This window comes from Crocodylus siamensis, chromosome 15 (genome assembly GCF_052110815.1).
Source record: "Crocodylus siamensis isolate JL-2025a chromosome 15, ASM5211081v1, whole genome shotgun sequence".
NCBI classification, from domain to species: domain Eukaryota; kingdom Metazoa; phylum Chordata; order Crocodylia; family Crocodylidae; genus Crocodylus; species Crocodylus siamensis.
The window spans coordinates 46,254,440-46,273,690 of NC_143409.1; the positions used below are offsets into that span (position 1 = coordinate 46,254,440).

The window sequence follows — 19,251 nt, forward strand, 5'->3', positions numbered from 1 at the left end:
GGCTCTAGACCTCAGACCAGGAGGATGAGGTTTTCTTCAAACAGTTAGTGGAAGTTTCCCGATCACAGGCCCTGGTTCTCACAGGGGACTTCAATCACCCTGACATCTGCTGGGAGGGCAACACAACAGTGTGCAGGCAAGCCAGGATATTTTTGGAGAGCGCTGCGGACAGCTACCTGGTGCAAGTGATGGAGAGGCCGACCAGGGCCCGTGCTGTTCTTCACCTGCTTATCACAAACAGGGAAGGGTTGGGGGCAGTGCAGTAGTGGATGTAGCACCCTGGGCAGCAGCAACCAGGAGATGATTGAGTTGAGGATCTGAGCACAGGAAAGGGGGAGAGCAGCTTTTGCGCAGGCAGAGCAAGGCACTGGGACCAAGACCAGTGCTGACCAAAGCTGACTCAGACCAGTGGACTGGGAAGTGGGATTGATTTTGATTTCAAAGTGGAGCCTGAAGGAAAACAGCCCCAGATGGAGCTGAGCTGCAGGACCCGCCATGCGGGAAGCTCCTGGCTGTGGATCCCTGAGCTGCAGCAATTCAAGCCCCCAGGGATCCCTTTTCCCAGCAGATCATGTGCCTGCAGCTCCCGTAGCTGGGCCAGGCAAGCCCTGCACTCCCACGGCCCAGCTCAGCCGCCCCTGCACAACTCACACCACAGCCCTGCCTGGTCCTGCAGCACCAGGCTCCCGGGGCCCTGCTCCAGGCACGATGTGCTGATGAAAGCTTGGGCACAGAGTTCCTGGGGCCAGGCGGGAGGGAGGTGGGGGGCCCTGCAGTCGCAGGTGCATTTCCCCTCTCCATAGTGGTTATTCCTTCCTCTCCCCATTTCTTTCTCTATGGTTCCCTTCCCCCAGCACAGGGAAAGACACCTGTCTGGATCGTCCTCTGTCCCAGCAGGTGACAGGACTGTGAGTGAGAGCGAGGAGCATCTGGAACCAGATGGGAGGGTGTCCGGAGGAGTCAAAGAGGATGTCTCCCAGAGCCCTGAGCAGAGAAACCTTCCAGCACGAGGGCAGAGTGTACCCCGTACCCATTCAAGGTGAGAGGCTGCAACTCCCTCAAAGGCAGAGCAAAGCTGGGGAGCACCTCTGTCCATGTGAGGACTGTGGAAAGAGCTTCAGGAGCAGCTCAGACCTCATAATTTCATGCTTAGGGGCAACCAACACAGGTTCGTTAGTGGCGGGTCCTGTCAGACCAACCTGGGGCCTTCTGTAATCAGATCACCAAATCATTAGATGCAGGGGTAGCAGTGGATATAGTCTTCCTGGACTTTTGGAAGGCCTTCGACACTGTCTCTCACCCCGTTCTCATTAAGAAACTGCACAGTCAATTGGGTTGCCAACTGACTGGAGGGCTGCCAGAGTGGTGGTGGATGGCTCATTTTCGACCTGGAGGGATGTGGGCAGTGGGGTCCCCCACGGCTCGGTCCTTGGGCCTGCACTGTTCGACATCTTCATCAGTGACTTGGACAAGGGGGTAAAAAGCACCCTGTCCAAATTTGCTGATGACACTAAGATGTGGGGGGATGTGGGCAACCTAGAAGGGAGCAATAGGCTGTAATCGGACCTAGACAGGTTACAAGGGTGGGCGGATGAGAATAGGATGGGATTCAACACAGACAAGTGCAAGGTGCTGCACCTGGGGAGGAACAACCGGCACCAAATTGGGAAACTCCCTTCTCGTCACTACAGAGGCGGAAAAGGAACTTGGAGTCATCATTGACTCCAAGATGAACATGGGCCGGCAGTGTGGGGACACAGTCAGGAAGGCCAACCGCACCTCGTCATGCATCCACAGATGCATCTCGAGCAGGTCCAAGGAGGTGATCCTCCCCCTCTATGCGGCACTGCTCAGGCTGCAGCTGGAGTACTGCGTCCAGTTCTGGGCGCCACACTTCAAGAGGGATGTGGACAACATGGAGAGGGTCCAGAGGAGGCCACTCGTATGATCAGGGGGCAGCAGGGCAGGCCCTATGAGGAGAGGCCACGGGACCTGAACCTGTTCAGCCTCCACAAGAGAAGGCTGAGGGGGGATCTTGTGGCCTGTTACAAACTAGTCAGGGGGGATCAGCAGGCATTTGGGGAGTCCCTGTTCCCCCGAGCATGACCAGGAGTGACCAGGAATAACGGTCACAAGCTGGCAGAGGGTAAATTCAGACTAGACATCAGGAGGCGCGACCTCACGGTCAGGGCGGCTAGGATCTGGAACCAACTTCCAAGCGAAGTGGTGCTGGCTCCTACCCTGGGGTTTTTAAGAGGAGGTTAGATGTACACCTTGCCGGGGTCATTTGACCCCAGTACTCTTTCCTGCCATGGCAGGGGTTGGACTGGATGATCTACTCAGGTCCCTTCCGACACTAGAAACTATAATTCACCAGCACATCTGCACGAGGGATGAGTCCTACAAGTACCCTGAGTGCGGGAACAGGTTCAACCAGAACTCAGCCCTCATTGCCCAACAAGACATCCACCTGGGGAGAAGCCATATGCCTGCCCTGACTGTGGGAAGAGCTTCAGTCATGGCTCCACACTCACCAAACACCAGCGGATCCAAACCTTGAACAGCACAATATCTCTGCTGTCTTGCAGCAGAAATGCTCTTGACTCCCAGGGCCTAACCCCTATTCTATCCTCCCCACCAAGCTCATTGGGGCCCTCTCTCCACTTTGCATCAGGCCCACTCTGCTCCTGCTCCATAGCCATACCAAGGCAAGATGCAAGGTCCCAAAACATGCAGAGACAAAGCTCCCCTGGGTCATCAGGCCATTCTGCGCCCTGGCAACAATAGGTGGGGGGCAACTCCCCTGAGGTTGCCTCCAAGGCCCTAGCTCTTTCATCCTGCATGGGGGCTGGGAGCACTTTGCAAACTCAGTAGTGGAGCGTGTGGGACCCCCAGCACCAGGGCCAGATGCAGGCATGGGCAAACCGGACAGCTGCTGAGGGTCCAGGCAGAAAAGGGGCCTGAAAATGGTAATTTAAAAATGATTATTATCATTATCTCTGGCAAAGGGAGGACCCAATACTAAAAGTTCATCTGGGGCCACCAGGTGTCTAGGCACGGTGCTGCCCAGCTCTGTGGAGCTGCCTACATCGATCAGAAGGGTGCAGGTGTTGCTGCTGCAGACATCTCTCTATGCACCTTCTGCTCTGGCCTGGGTGCCCAAGGCTGCCTCTCTGCCTGGCTCCAGTCTACCACACCGAGCTCACCCCATACGTTGTAGAGGGCAGATAGGCACTGCCAGGATGGGCTCTGCACCCCCACACCTAGTGCACACACAGCTTTGTGGGGCTTTAAATACCACTTACGGGGGTTTGGCAGGTGGGATGAGCTCTTCTCTGAGACCGAATCTAGCAACAGGTCTGAGGCTGCTGAAAACCAGGTATGAGAAGCTGGGGAGTCCCTTAAGTACCTGAGTTAGCTGCTGTGTGAAGCTCTCCCCAACTGCGGGATCAGCCACCTAGAGCCCCCAGATCCGGTGTTATGCTGCTTCCTCAGCACACGCTCCCTTAGACAGGATGTTCAGGGACTTACCACAGTGCTGCACCTCCCATACCCCCAGCTTCCCACACTGCACACCGTCTCCTCACTGTTTTGCTTAGGCTGGTTCCTTCCCTTGGGACCCTGATGCTGCTGTCTCAGGGATGGACAAGTATCTCCTGAGCCTGGTTCTGCCTGCATCACCAGTGCTCACACATTCACATGAGCTTTCTCTCCATCTTGCCTGGGATTCATCTTAGCCAGCTGTATAGCCAGAGCCCTCTGGCTTTCACAATCTTCTTTATCCAGGAAAGGGCACAGCAGAGAATCAGGGGGCTGAGGCTGGGGCTGGGGCTAGTCACTGTGGCTGCCTCCATAATTTACCTTCTTGGTGAAGACAAGATAAGTTTGGCTTCAAACAGCTCAGCTTTCCTTCTTTCTTTGTATTTTCCATTAATAAGTCAACTTCACTTTAAGCAGAACACCTACAGGTTCATCTTTGGCCATTAGATGGCTGTGGAGCAGTAAAGAAAGCATGGCTACAGACAGCACATCTTGCATATGCAACCAGGAAATGCACTACAACTCAAGCAGTGTTTCTGGTACTAAATAGTTTCCTCTAGCAGCAAGGGTTGGAACACAGACCTGTCTCCCTTCCCAGGAGAGAATCCTATTCTTGGGCTACTGAATAAGTCTCCGTTGTGCTTGTTCAACCTCTCCCTGATGAATCTTGAATTCTTGTCTGCCCAGTGGCTTCCTCGATCACGGGGGAAAAGAGAGGCAGAACCCTCAAAATGCAATGGGTGCCAGTGCCCAAATGATAACAGTGCTGGTTAGAGGAAATAAGTTTACACTTTTCCAAACACATCAGTGACTGGTCTTAGGATCTGTGCTTGCCTATGCTACTAGGCATGGGAAGCTACACATGTATTTCTCCCGAGCGTCGCACATTTGGGTTCTTTAAGAACCTCACTGCGGCTCCTTGAGCTGTATGGCCAGGCTGTTGGGAGTGGCCGTGGGTCAGATCCTCAGGGGTCTCGTCTGCCACGTCTTTGATGATAAGAAGTTTCCAACTGGGAGAAAATGTCTGGTCCTGCCCCTCTCCCCCAGTCCTTTCCCTTGGCTGCAACTACCTCTTCTTGGGGCTCCACATCCCCTACACCCTGCCTAACGCCAACCATGATGTCGTCTGTGGGGGCCAATGGTCGGGCCTCCCCCTGGCACTCGGTTCCTTGGGGCTGTGGTTGTTGGCCAGTGGTGACGCTAGTGCTGAGCGCTCTCCGTGGCCCCTCTTTGCTCTTTGGCTTACGCAGAGCCAGGTTGTATCTTGGCCCCTGCCTCCCTCGATACTTCACTGACCACCCTGAATTTGGTACCTGCTGCCAGTTGTTTGGGACAGGGTCCTGTCCTCATCGCATTTGCCCAAGTCCCAGTTGCTGTTGCTACCGGCTCTGGTCTACGCCGGGTCTGTCAGTGACTCCTTGGGCCCAGCGCTCCCCTCACGCTCCCCTCCCGAGGGAGCCACCAAGCCTCTTGCTCTTCCTCTGGATCCTCTGGCTGCTCTGAGCCAGCCAGGAACGCTCTCTCCGCTTCCCTGGGCTTCCTTCCCACTGCGTCTTTTCTGACAGCTTCAGCTGCCCGCCCCCGAGCGGCCTTGCGGACACTTTTCTAAAGCCCTTCCCGGCTCCTCCGCAGGTTTTTCCTTTCCTCTTCGGCTGGGGCAGCTCCAGCCGCTGTGGTTTCCCTTTTGTTGCACCTGGCTGTTGGCGTGGTGTCTTGCTGCCTCTTTCCCGACTCTAGTAAGTTTTCCTCACAATGTATTAAACAGTTTAATGCAAAAAAGATTAAGAGAAAACTATGGCAAGGGGCAGGTGCAAGGAAAGGAAGGGACAGAAGTGACAGAGAAGGGACATACTGTATAAAAGAAATTTATTCACTCGTTAAAAGGTCTGACTTACATCTCCAGCTCCTGTTTTCCAGCATTATAAAATCAGCCACATTACCAAGTTTATTGCATATAAATATCAATGTCCCAATACAATTTCTAACACATGAGCATGAAAAAATAAGACGCTCCTCCCAGTAAAGTTTAATTTGAATTCAAGATATAACATGCATTCCCAATAAAACACAAATATTTTAGAATGCAAATGTAATTCAGTTTGGTCTCTACTAAAAGTGGCCAGAACCACAATCTGACTTCCATGAAAAATGCCCAAGGTTATATTCCAAGTGAAGCTATTTCTCTCTTTTGGAAACGTGACCTTTTCAAAATTTTAACTGCAATGTTTTATTGACCAAAGGGCTGCCTTTCAGTGAACTAACACATTTAATAAGGTTGTTGATAATGTTTTACAGAAAAGGATTGAAAAAGGCATAACTCTTTAGTGTGGAAAAATCAGAAAGTCAACAACTTCCCAGGAAGAGTTTCACAGTAAAAAGAAAAAAGAAAGGCTTTTCTGAAATAAAGCAGAAGGCTACCTTTTATTAGTTGATTAAGATTTCTAAAATCAACTAAATGACATGGAGCTGAAATCCTATTTCAACATGAATTCTGTTGGCAGTGGTGAGAATTGATGCTCGGTCTTGTTCAGGCCCCTTTATACCTTTGACTCCATCCAGTCTTTAAAGTGGATGGAGATGTTTCCCTGCAAACCCCCCTATGAAGGGAGCCTCTGCTGCCAGTAGAAGGGTCCTGCACCCAGCACAGGGGACAGTATAGGCATTAAGGCTGGTCTATCTTCTCCATGAGCTGTGGGAAGACCAGTGGTAGTTACAGGAGCCAAAACCCAACCCGAATCGGATCAATATAAATCCAGAAGAATGCTCTAGTCACACAGTGGAGATGTCTATGTATAATGCGCAGGAATAAACTTCAGAGCTACAGAAATTCCTGGGTGCACTGTTTTGATGTGTGCCCAGACTGCAGCACATGGAGCCCAGTCAGAAGAGCCCCAGCTGGCAGGGGCCTCCTTCTGTCTGAACTAGGCACCTAGTGGGGCAGTGCTGGCTCCTACCAGAGCTCTGGGTGTGCAGGGAGCTATATGAGCTCATCAGCTCGTTGATGCAGCTCTGGCTGGAGAACCACCACTTTCACAAGACTCCAGAGCTCAGGGGATGAGCCCTGCTGCAGTGTACCTTCTTCTTCCTCCATCCCCCTCCACCCCACTGAACCTACTGAATTCAGCAGCAAGGGGAACAACAAGATGAGCAGCAGCCTCAAAGCAATGATTGCAATGATTATCTGGGGAGCGCAAATTTCTCACTGCACACCGATGGCACATCCAAGCAGCACTGCGGCTGCAACCCTCAGTGTCCTACTCCTGGATCCACTGCTGAGCCCAACTGCTGCTCAGAGCAGGATCATTCCTGTCCTAACTTACAGAAGTACTTGTCTAATCTGTTCCTAAAGCTACACAAACAGCCCTGTCACACAACCACAAGGCATATTGCCCCAAAGCACCCAAAATGCCCTCACCTGCCACAGGTAAAGCAGTGGGATGAGGGTACTGCCAATGTCCAGCTGCTGCAAGCGTTGTTCAAATACACTCAAGAGATCCAAGCCAGTGGGCTTTGCCCACCCCTCCAGAGGAAAGCAAAACTGCACACAGTACATACATCTGACCATGGAGTAAAAGCTTTTCCTGATCCCAAATGTGTGATCAGTCTGACCCTTAACTGAGGGGCACAACCCTTTAACGAAGAACCGAAAGTTTTTAATTACAGTAGGAGCATTGGCACACCCCAATCAAAAAGCCTCATCATGTACCCACTTAATTGCCTTTCTACACGCTGAACTTGTTTATTTCCTTTCACCTCTCCTTATATAACTTGCCTTCCAACCCTTTTATTTTTTCTGTTGCCTGCCTCTGGACCCTCTCTAACTTCTCCAGCTCCTTTTTTAAAACATGGAGCTCAACCCTGCACACAATAATCCAGATGAGGCCTCACCAGTGCTGAGTAGAGGCACTATCACCTCCCACGTGTTGTGCCTAATGTTTCTTCCTATTGCTGCATTGTGTGGATGTGACACACTGCAGACCCATATTGTGTGATCCACCACAACTTCTGGATCCTTCTTGATAGCCCTGCTATATGGCCAAATGTCACCCATTTTGTATTTCTGTTTCTGATTATTCTTCCTGAGGCAGTGCCTTGCACTTGTCAGCATTGAACTTCATCCTGTTAGCTCCAGCCCAGCTTTCCAATTTGTCAAGATCCTTCTGAATTGCACTTCTGTCCCCTTGTGCAATTTGTTACAATCCTTCCTAGTTGCAATCCTTCCCAGCTTCATGACATCTGGAAATCTTCTCAGGAAGCTCTCTACTCCCACATTCAAATAGTAATAAGCATATTGAATAGCACCAGGCCCGGGAGAGACCCTGGTGGGACCACACTCAAAACCTCCTGCCATGCTAACATGGAGCCATTTATTATTATCCTTTGTTTGTGGCCGTGGAGCCAGCTGACTAGCGACCTTGTAGTAGCTTTGTCTAACCTACATTTCTACAACTTGGTTATGAGAAGGTCATGTGGGATTTTGCCAAAAGCCTTAGTGAAGTCCAGAAACACTGTATCCACTGTGTTCCCTTCACCCAGCTCCTACTTATTGTCAAAGAAGGGGTTCAGGTTTGTTTGGCAAGATTTGTTCTTCGCAGATTCATGCTGGCTGCTTGGGATCTGTCTTTCCTTCTCCACATGCTTTTTTTATTTGATTAAAGACAGCCCCTTTTATTATTCATTGAAAAGGACTCCGACTCCACTGCCACAACAGAAGTACAGGATCTGTTCTTCCAACGTGCCTGCAGCAAAAGGAGCACCTGCCCTGCAGTCTTGGCGGTGGGTTTTGCTATTCCTCACTAGCAGATCTAGATGTGAAGGAAAGGGTCCAGAGTGCCCTAGGGAAGAACACGAGGAGCCAGAAAGCCGTCCACCTGGTGAGAGAGGTAGCATTGCTTGTCCTCACTTCAAATAATATTTAACAAAGATGCTGGGTTAAGATACAATAAGCAAGCCATGCACCTACAAAAGTTTATCCTCTCTTTTAAGATATAATGCCTTTGTCAGTCATTTTGGGAGCCCGGAGGGAAGAGTCTCAAATACAACAGGTTGTCTGTTATTCAAAAGCACATTTTCATCCTTTCTCACCTCCAAGTATAACAGTGGATTCCAGCTGGAGACACTTGTTGTTGTGTCAACTTTCTCCTGAAAGAAGTGAAGCGCTATCTAATCAAGGAGCCACACAATGGTTTTCTCTACTACAAGCAAATGTGTCCTTCAGGAAGCCTTCCTGTTTACTCCAATTCATCTACCCACGTAACCTTGCATACTGCTTCTCATTGCTAGTTAAAATCTGCTTCTCTGACGTTCATTGTGCTCCCTGGTACTGAAGAATTTCCTCTAGCAGCCAGGATTGGAACTTCCCAGGAGAGAATTCAACTTCTTTAGCTACTGAATAAGTCTCCATCATGTCTTTTCTCCTTATCTCCAATTAATCTTGAATTCTGGGCTGCCCAGTGGCTTTCTAGGCCATGGCAGAAAAGAGAGGCAGACAATGGGTGCCAGTGTCCCATTGATAGCAATGTCTGTAAGAGGGAATAAGGCTTGAGCTTCTCCAAACACATCAGTGCCTGGTCTCTCCAGGATCCCACACCTCTCCTCTGCTACTGTACACGTGAAACAGAGTAATGCAAATAGATAGAGAGAAAATTATGGGAAGGGACAGGTACAAGGGAAGGAAGGGACAGAAGTGACAGGGAAAAACATACAGTGTATCAAATAATTGTATTCACTCATTAACAGGTTTGACTTACATCTCCAATGTATTCCAGTAGTATAAAGCAATAAAGCGTATAAAATCAGTCATATACTCAAGTTAATTGCATATAAATACCAATGCCCCAGTTCAACAATCATGAAGATATGAGCATGATAATGTAGGACACTCCTCACAGTACTTAAGTTTAGTTCAAATTATGGATGTAACAAGCATCCCCAATAAAAACCAAATATTTTAGAGTGAAAGTAGAATGCAGTTTGATGTCCACTGAAACTGGCCAAACCAAATCCCACTTTTGTGAGCAATGTCCAAGGTCTTCATATTCCAAATGAAGCTATTTCTCTCTTTTAGAAATGTATCTTTTTCCAAATTTTAACTGAAAAGTTTTATTGACCAAAGGGCAGGCTTTCAGGTTTAATAAAGTTAGTGATAACATTTTACAAAAAAGGCACAATTGTTTGCTGTGGATAAATCAGAAAGTCAAAAACTTCTCAGGAACAGTTTCACAGTTAAAAAAAAAAAAAAAAAAAGGCTTTGCTTGACTTAAATAAACAAAGTAGTAGACTAATTTGACCAGTTCTAAATTAAAATTTCCAAAGTCATCTCAGTTATTTAGGATCCTAAATCCCATTTCCAACGGAGTTCTGTTTGCATTACAGAATTGATGCTTAATCATGTTTAGGGCCCTTCATACACCTTTGATTGCCCAGTCTTTAAAGCAAATGCAGATGTTTCCCTGAGAATCCCACTGATGAGGAATGGAAAAGTACTGAAAGGGTGTATACATGTCGGGACAGGGTGGGAGATGTTGGTGAAGGCTGAGCGAGAACAACACGGCGGCCTTCAAGATAAGCTTATCAGGAGACAGCTTGAGAAAATGTGCCTGGTTCAGCAAGACACCAGGACGAGTCGCTGTCAGACTGCCAAGAGTATGTTACGGGGCAGGCTGATCTGGATGTGATTTATCAGTATATAGAAGTCTGTGCTTTGCTTTTGTTGAGAATGAGCTGCCCCTTGCTGTTCTCCTGTGGCCACGCGAAATAAAGCACTTCTGTTAGCCAAACAGTGATCCTGTCTGAATTTCCACATCACCACCATGCAAGGAGCCTCTGCTGCTGGTGGAAGGATCCTGGACCCAGCAAAGCAGGCAGTGCAGGCATTAAGGTTGTTCTCTTTCCTCCATGGACAGGTAAGAGCCCAGTGCTAGTTACAGGAGCTCAAGCCCAACCTGAGTCAAATCAACATAAACCCTGAAGAATGCTCTAGTCACACGTCTATCAGGAGGCACTACTTCACAGTCAGGGCGGCTAGGATCTGGAACCTACTTCCAAGAGAAGTGGTGCTGGCTCCTATCCTGGGGGTCTTTAAGGCATAAGTCCTAGATGAACACCTTGCTGGGGTCATTTGACCCCAGTAATCTTTCCTGCCATGGCAGGGGGTCGGATTAGATGATCTACTCAGGTCCCTTCTGACCTTAGAAACTATGAAACTAGCAGAGTCTACCACTGTTCCACTTCCAAACGCATCTCTCCTTTTACTATCACAAGTGTTGGCCCAGTGGAAAGGTGTCAGCATTTGTTCCTGCAGTCTGCTCACTGATGGGGAAAGGTACAATGGAAGGTACAAAAATACATGTTACAAAAGTAGGTATTACAAAAATACAGGGGTGGAAATCCCTGCTATTCCAACTTCTGAAATGACTGTGGTGAAGCAAGTAAAATGCAGAGCGCAGGCTTGAATGAGGCAGGTGGTGGGGCTGGTGTGGTGCTGAGGGAAGGTAGCCCTGGGGCTCTGCAATGGGCTGAGAGGAAAACGCAGGATCAAAAAAGTGGTGAACCACTACTCTAGTCTACATCCATCTTCTTGTCCTCCTCTTTTCTCATCTCCTCCACCTCCATATCACTGCTTTCAGGATCATTCTGGTCCCCTGGCTCTGTGGGGGCACTGGCTCCTGTACAACCTGCTGCTCCACGCACACACTGGGCAGCTGCTTCTGTTCGTATCTGAAGGATGATCTGGCCCTTAAAGCAGGAACTGTTGGTTCAAGTCTGAAATCACCCCAGAGAGACCCGCCCCCAGGTGGGTGGGCAGACAGCACAGAGGTTGACGCTGCTCAGCAGGACAGAGTACCCAAGGCAGAGATATCCAACCTGGGGTGCTGTTTATAGCAGGGGTTGTCAACCAGGAAGGCCCTAGCCTAGGGGGTACAGGCAGGAGGGCAGGGACGGGGTAGGATCAGGGCAGGCAGGAAGAGCAGTGGTGCCTCTCTGCAGGCAGCATAGGCGCTGCCCGGCCAGCCCTCCCTGCTGGCCACCTCCTCCCCCCCCCCCCCCACTCTGCTTCCAGCTGCTGGGGGTACCCTTATTAAAAAAAGGTTGAAAATCCCTGGTTTACAGCATAGCTTAGAAGCAGCATTTCAGAGAAGACAGGGCCCTGGGGCCTCTTCTGCCTCTTTTCAGTTTCACCTTACCCATGCAGCTCTCTTGATGCCTATAAGCCATGCTGTGGCAGGCTGGGGGCTTTGTAGCACTCTCAGGCCCTCTCTACATGTTACATGTGTCATGCAATTCCCCAGCTAATTGTGTAATTAATTTAGACTGGTTCAAATATGCAAATGAACTATTGTGACATAAAAAGATCCAACTGGCTATTGTTGGAAAATGTGTAATAATGGTATAGGTCACTGCTATCCAGCTTGAACATGCACATGTAGCAGGTTCTACCCATGCAGCTGAAGGGACTCTCAGCCCAGCAGTGCCCACGAGCTATGGACTCTGAGTTCTGGCAGTGCTCCATGGCTGCTGGCACCCAAAGTCCTGCAGCTGCAGATGCCAGGTCCTGGCAAACTGCTATGGTCTCCAGGCCCCCGGGGTATGTAAAGAGCCCTGTGAGTAGAAGACTGCAACAGCTGCAGGAGCTTGCTTCTTGTTGGCGCGATGCAGGGGAAGCCTGCACCAGCAATAAGGTGCAATGGGATCTAATGTATGATCTCACAGTCACGCCTCCTGCTACGCAAGCGTGGCATGCACATATGGCATGGCAAGAGGTGTAATTATGTGCATTGCACATTATATCCCATTGTACCTTTACCTGAATATGTAGAGGGGTCCACAGGGAGAATGTGGCACAGTTCCCAGCATTGCCAGCCCCATGTTGTCTGCCCATCCCAAACCCTCCCAAGAAAGCCTGTGCCCTGAGCTAGCTGGGGGTCTAGACACTTTATTTCCTTGTGGACATCTGAACTAATGTGGCAGTATTGCCCATCCCAGCATGGCTTTGGCCTGCAAGAAGAGGCCAAAGAGAGTCTGCTCAATGACAGGCAAAACTCTTTGCAAGCCACTAACCAGGTCTAACCTGGCTCTGGCTCTGCCTCAGCTCTTAAGGAAAGTAGTTCCTGCCAACGCTATCCCTGAAGACCAAACCATTCATGACCCTCAGCCCAACAGGCCCTGCATGCGCTGCTGGGTCGAGTGTGCTGTTCCACACCCAAACTTGCTGAATGATTCTATACTTTAGGTCCAACCCCTCCAGGGGTCATGTATCGGCTCCCTCCTCCGCAGGCCAGAGCTCCGAGCAGTCAGAAGCAGCCCCTCCTCTAGCAAAAGCTCCAGGCAAGCGCTGGGAAGCAGCAGGCTTGGCAAAAATGGAGACAGGGCAGTGCTTAAGTGGACAGTGGTTCCACGCAAGGAGACTGAGAAAAGAGAGAAGAGAAGGAACAAATCAGCATAAAAGAAGAGTGCTCACTGGTACAGGAAAATTTCATCCATGCTAGAAGAGGCAGCAAGAAACCGCCCACGGCTTGCTTTCCACCTTGTTGCCCCTCCCCAAAGGCGTGGGGCAAAGGGGCTCATTCCCTTGTACTTGCTCATTGTGATAAACAGCTTGGAGAATCCTTGCTCTCTGGGAAAAGCTCCTGCCCAACCCTGGCCAGCTGCATCTGGAGCAGGAGGAGGAGGAGAAGAAACTGCCATGACTTTGTGCGCAGCATGTCCCCTGCCCTGCTCCTACTTCCATATCCAACGGCAGAGGAAGGTCATAGCAGGGGCTCTGCCCCATCACTTCGTTGTATTCCTCCAGAGGATTTCAGAGCTGCCCTTACCTCAAGGGTTGTTACCACTGTGATGATCCAGGAAATATAGATACTAGGTTCAGAAGGGATTTCAGTAGATCATTGAGTCTGATCCCCTGCCCTGGCCAGGAAAGAGGGCTGGGGTCAGATGACCCCAGCCAGGTGATGGTTCAGTCTCCTCTTAAAGACCCCCAAGGTAGGGGAGAGCACCACCTCTCTTGGAAGCCCATTCCAGATTCTGGCAACCCTTACCGTAAAGAAGTTAGCTTTACTGATCATTTCATCACATTGACAGCTCATGCCCAAAACTGCACACAATAACCTATAGATGAGGCCTAACCGTGCCGAGTAGAGAGGCACTATCACCTTCCCTGTGGTGCACCAAATCCCCCTATTGCTGTAGACCAAACCTGCATTTGCCTTTTGTGTAACTGTGTCACATGGCAGATTCGTATTGAGTCTCATCCACCACAACTCCTAGATCCTTCTTGGCAGTGCTACTATCTGGTCAAGTGTCACCACCCATTTGGTACTGGTGTTTCTGATCACTCTTCCTGAGGCACAGTGCCTTGCACTTGCCAGCACTGAACTTCATCCTAGCTCTAGCCCAGCTTTCCAATCTATCAAGATCCTTTTGAATTGCACTCCTGTCCTCTAGCGTGTCTGCAATTACACCTGCAGATTTGCTCAGGAGGATCTCTGTTCCAGCATCGGAATAAGAATAAAAATAGGGAATAACACCAGGCCCAGGACAGACAGGTCCCTGTGGGACTCCACTCACAATTTCCTGCCATTCTAACATGCGGCCATTTATTACTACCTTTTGCTTTTGGCTAATGAGACAGCTGCCTATCTACCTTAGAGCAACTGTCGTCTAACCTACATTTCTCCAATCTGTTTATGAGACAGTCATGTGGGATTTTGCCAGAAGCCTTAATTCCAGAGACACTGTATCCACTGTATTCCCTTCGTCCAGCTTCCTACTTATTCGCAAAGAAGGGGATCAAATTTGTTTCACTGGATTTTTACTTAGCAGATCCATGCTGGCTGCTTGGGATCCACCTTTCCTTCTACACCTGCTTCTCCGAGATCTCCTATACATGTGCCTTCAGTACCTTCAGATCAAATTAATCAGTACTGGCTAATTTAAATTCATTCAGGTAGATCAATAACGGTTTCTTCCACTATCTGAATACTCAGCTTGTGCCTTTCCTTGTTCAAATAGTTGTTATTCCCTTTCTGGCTGCCACTTCGTGTGTCTGTGAGTGTAGACTGAGGCAAAGTCTCACTGAACACCACCTCTTCCTTTCCATCTGGTTGCAATTCAGTCAGACTTAATATAGTACCATGATTAGAAAAGGTTTTCAAAAATTCAACATACAATGATTTCTTTACAGGAGTAACAGTGGACACTTGGGCTAGCACATGTACACACTGAGCTCCCGTGCCCGCTCGCTTAGTCGCAGCCTGTCTCGCTCCCTTCATCTCTCCCATACTCGGAGCCGAGATTCGCTCCCGTGCACACAACATGATCACTCACCTCGCAGGCAACTGAACATCTCCAGTAGCCGGGAGCGGCTAACTAGGCACACAGGTACTACCCAAGAACAAATACCCTTGACTCTTGATGAGTCCATGCCCTGCTCAGAGACGCGGTGAGAACCACGTTTCTCTGGGAAGGGTTTCACTGATCTCTTCCTAAAGCTCCACAAATGTCACACGACCGCAAGGCATACTGCCCCAAAAATGCACCCCGCCGCCTCGCACAGGTAAGATGGGGGGACGAGGGTAGCGCTAATGTCCGGCGGCTGCAAGGTTGTTCAGACACACTCAAGAGCCCCGGGCAGGTGGGCGATGCCTTTCCCTTGAGAGGAAAGCCAGTCTCTGCAGAGTGCAAACCAGGCTCACTCTGGAGTAAAAGCTCTGCCTCATCCCACATGTCTGCTCAGTCTGGTCCTGACTGGAGGGACAAGCCCCTCTCTCCAAGGACCCACAGATCGGGATCCCAGCAGGACCACTGCCACAACCTGGGCAGAAAACCTGGCCTTGGGGAAACCCCTGCGGGGGAGGGAGCTGCTCTTGGCAACCAGCAAAACCCAGAAACACACACAGCCTCACTCTGCACCAGCACAGCGAACATAACTCCACCTTCACACCCCTCCCTGACAAATGCAAGGTGCTGCACCTGGGGAGGAAGAGCCAGCACCATACCTACAGGCTGGGAGCTCCCTTCTCCTCAGGGCAGAGGCAGAAAAGGATCTTGGAGTCATCACCGATGCCAAGATGAACATGGGCCGGCAGCGTGGGGACGTGGTCAGGAAGGCCAACCGCACCTTGTCATTCTGGCCCCCTGCTCCCTGAGGACACGCGCACAACTGGCTGCTCCACCCACACATGGGGCAATTGCCTCCATTGGCCCCAGGCTGATGGCCATGTTCTGGGCATTAAACCAGGAACTGCTGTACAAATCTGAACTCCACCCAGGAAAGCCTGCTACATGCTTGTCTACTTTAGGCGTAACCCAGGGGTGGGCAATTATTTTGGGCAGAGGGCGCTCAAGCCATTGAGGGCCACAAGACAGGCAGCCCAGGGCAGATCAATATTCATTTTCTACATTTTTAGCCAATACAATGGCCTGGATAAGGAACATTTCATCCCTGCTGGAACAGACAGCAAGAAATGCCCCCCATTGCCTGCTTCCCACCTTACTGCCCCTCTGCCAAGGCACGGCAGCCCGGCAAAGGGGCTCATTCTCTTGTACTCACTTGTTGTGAGGAGAAATATGGAGACTCCTTGCTGTCGGGAATCAGCTCGTGCCCCACGCTGGCCAGCTGCCTCTGGAGCAGGAGGAGGAGGAGAGGACAATGCCATGGGTTGGTGCCCAGCATGTCTCCGCCCTGCCGCGACGCCCCCTGCTCGCTGCACACAGGGGCAAGGCCCAGCAGGGCGGCGACTGCCACCCTCCCCGCTCCGCTCCTGGATCCTCTCGCGCGGCCAAGCCCTGCCCAGACAGAGCAGCAGGGCTTCTCTGATCATCTCCGCAACAGCCCCGCCGCACGGCATACTGCCCCCAAACGCCGCCCCCCGCCGCGCACGACAAGCAGGGGGAGCGGAGCGCTGATGTCCGGCGGCCGCAGGGGCTGAGGCGCCCGCCACAGCGGAGCCCAGCCGCGCACGCGCACAGCGGCCTGGCCCTGGAGGAGCAGCCCCCGTCGTGCCGAACGTCTGCTCGGTCCGGTCCCGGCTGGAGGAGCAGCAGCCTCCCCTCTCGGCGCAAGCTGCCGGGCGCGGGCAAGCAGACGAGGGCAGACAAGAGGACGACCCGCGCTGCCACGGCCCGGCCTGGGCTCACCGGGCCGGCGGGGCGGGCAGCCCCTCAAACCCGCCCCAAAGCCCCGCGGGCTGGCGCCCGGACCCGGCCGAGCACCGCTCCCGCCGCCCCTGCCGGGCCGAGCCGAGCCGGCTTCACCTGCCGGGACACGGGCCCCTGCGGCTGCGGCTGCGGAGCGGGGGCCGCGGCTCCATGTGCGCGGCGAGGCGGAGCCGGGCCCGCACCTGCCCGGAGAGGAGCCTGGTGTGCCCGGGCTGAGAGACCCTGATTTCTCTGTGCTCCTGCCCCTGTACACACAGCCCACGAGTCATGCCGTACCTCGGTGCTTCTTAACATGACACGAGTCATTTCCACACAAACCGCAGTGGAGGGAAATGAGGATTTCTCCTAGAGATATCACTGTTGCCACTATCCGGAGAATAGGCCAGGAAGACGCTGGTGAACTACATGTCAGGTCATGGTATTGCTCCAAGCCTGGTGAAGGACAACCAGGCTCAACAGGGTTATTGATTGGTCACATCCAGAGGTATACAAAGCCTTTAGACCGCTCTGAGGCAGACTGCATGGACTGCTGAAATAACACCAAGTGGAACGGGCGAGGGTGTAGGGGCTGGTGGAGCCCTCAATACACGGAGGCAGACCTCAAGACCAATGCCATCAAAAGCCGCATGTCCAGGGATTTCTTGTCTCCCTTAACCACAAGCTGTGGCAGGCAAGATCGTGGGCGTGCAAAAGTTTCCATCGAGACGGAGGGGAAAAAAACTGTCTTAGCATAGAAAACTCACTGAGCAAAAAACAGGGCTTCTGAGGGTTGAACCTCCCATTCAACACTCAGACCAGTACCCTGTGGTCCTCATCCATGTGGCAACAAATGACACAGCTGGAAGCAGTCCAGACCACATCATGAAGGACTACAAGGGCCTGGGGACCAAGCTCAAGGAGCCGGAGGCGCAGGTGGTCTCCTCTATTCTCCTGGTAAGTAGATGTGGACAGCGCCTGAGGCCTGCATTGGAGTGGGCAACTGGTGGCTTCAGAGTTGGTGCTAGCAGGCAGGCCTGGGGTTCAGAAGACACTGATGGGAAGACGCAGGTAATACACTGGTGAGAGCAGGATTCGAATCTGTACAGAAAAGAAGCTTGCTCCCATGTACTAAATGGCAGTTTCTTCCATATTTGAGACCTCTGATTTACTCTGAGAGCATGTTACTTAGTAAAACCAACCTATTAAGAAAACAGCAGCATGTTTAATTACATTTGAAATACAGCATCTTGCCTTAAGATGCACACTCTGTGCATCCTTTGAGTGAAATGTAAGGAATAAATCAGGTGTGGCCTGCCCCATCCATCCCAGGCTATAGACAGATGTAACTTTTAACTGCCTTAAAAGGAGAGGGGAAGTTGCATCCTAATAGTCTGTATCTATATCATTTCACATACCCAGCACTGTTACAGCTGCCTGTGCTTTCAGTGAATGTTCTCACCTCTCCCTCTCTCTCCCATACCAGCCAGCATTTGAAAATATGTGATAATGTGCCCTTTCCAGCTCCCTCAGTCTATGGTAGCACTGGGTACTTGATGGAGAGATGGACTAGAGAAGGCTACAGGGAGCCAGGGTGGAAAGGGAACAGAAAACTGCCTGGAACTGTTTAGCAACATGGGCCTCAAGGAGTGCAGCGCTCTGATCTCCCATCCTTACACTTTTCTTCCAGGTTGGCTGATCTCGTACGGCGTGCTTTAAACTAGCTTTGCCGAGGGATGGGGCCACAGGGGGAAATGACAACACTTCCCAGCCAAGACAGGCGATGAGCACAAGAAGTACCCAGGTAAGTGGCAGGGGTCCGGATAGTCCTGGGGTTAGGGGGGTGGTGCATACACCCACAGGAGACTTAAATGCCTCTACAATAATGGGGAATAATAGTATGGGGAACAAGCAGGAGGAACTTGCCCTTCTAGCTAATGCAAACCCAGACATAGTGGGGCTCACTGAAACCTGGTGGGATTCAACGCATGACTAGGCGGTAAACATCAAGGGCTACAGACTGTACAGGTGGGATAGAGCAGGGAGGAAAGGCGGGAGTGTGGTGCTTTATGTCAAAGAGCAATTCACAACCTCAACAAACAGCACTGGGTCAGAGGAGGGGCAGACTGAGGTGCTCTGGGTTAGAATACAAGGGGGTTGGGGGTAAAGGGACTTAACAGTGGGGGTCTACTAGAGACCACCCAACCAGGGGGAAGAGCTAGACCAGAAATTGTCAGGTCAGCTCACGGAGGCAGTTAAGTCAAGGGACGTGGTCATCATGGGTGACCTAAACCACCTGGACATCTGCTGGGATGAGCAGTCAGCCAGGTCAGACCACTTACATAGGTTCCTAGCTGAGATACAGGACCTTCACCTAACCCAGGAGGTGCACGGTCCCACCAGAGGAAATGCCTTGTTAGACCTGGTCCTGGCCACAGGCGACGACCTGGTGAGGGGACTGCAGGTGCTCGACCACCTGGGCGATAGCAATCATCACCTGTTGGGATTCACCATCCAGCGCAGGGTGTCAAGGGCCTGCAGCAAGGCAGCAGTGCTGGATTTAAGGAGGGCTGATTT

At 51.3% G+C, this 19,251-nt stretch overlaps 1 protein-coding gene across 3 annotated transcripts in view; it reads right to left on the bottom strand.

Annotated features, from left to right (window-relative positions):
• Positions 1 to 17,627, bottom strand: part of LOC149852543 (uncharacterized) — a 39,909-nt gene extending 22,282 nt beyond the window's left edge. For all 3 annotated transcript variants that reach the window (XR_016439465.1, XM_090030147.1, XM_090030148.1), the window contains exon 1: positions 16,091 to 17,627. Coding sequence is in view for 2 of the 3 variants with exons in the window: in XM_090030147.1 (XP_089886273.1) it covers positions 16,091 to 16,213 (123 nt within the window). In the remaining variant the exon portion in view is untranslated. The remainder of the gene's footprint in view (positions 1 to 16,090) is intronic.
• Between the last annotated feature and the right edge of the window lie 1,624 nt (positions 17,628 to 19,251).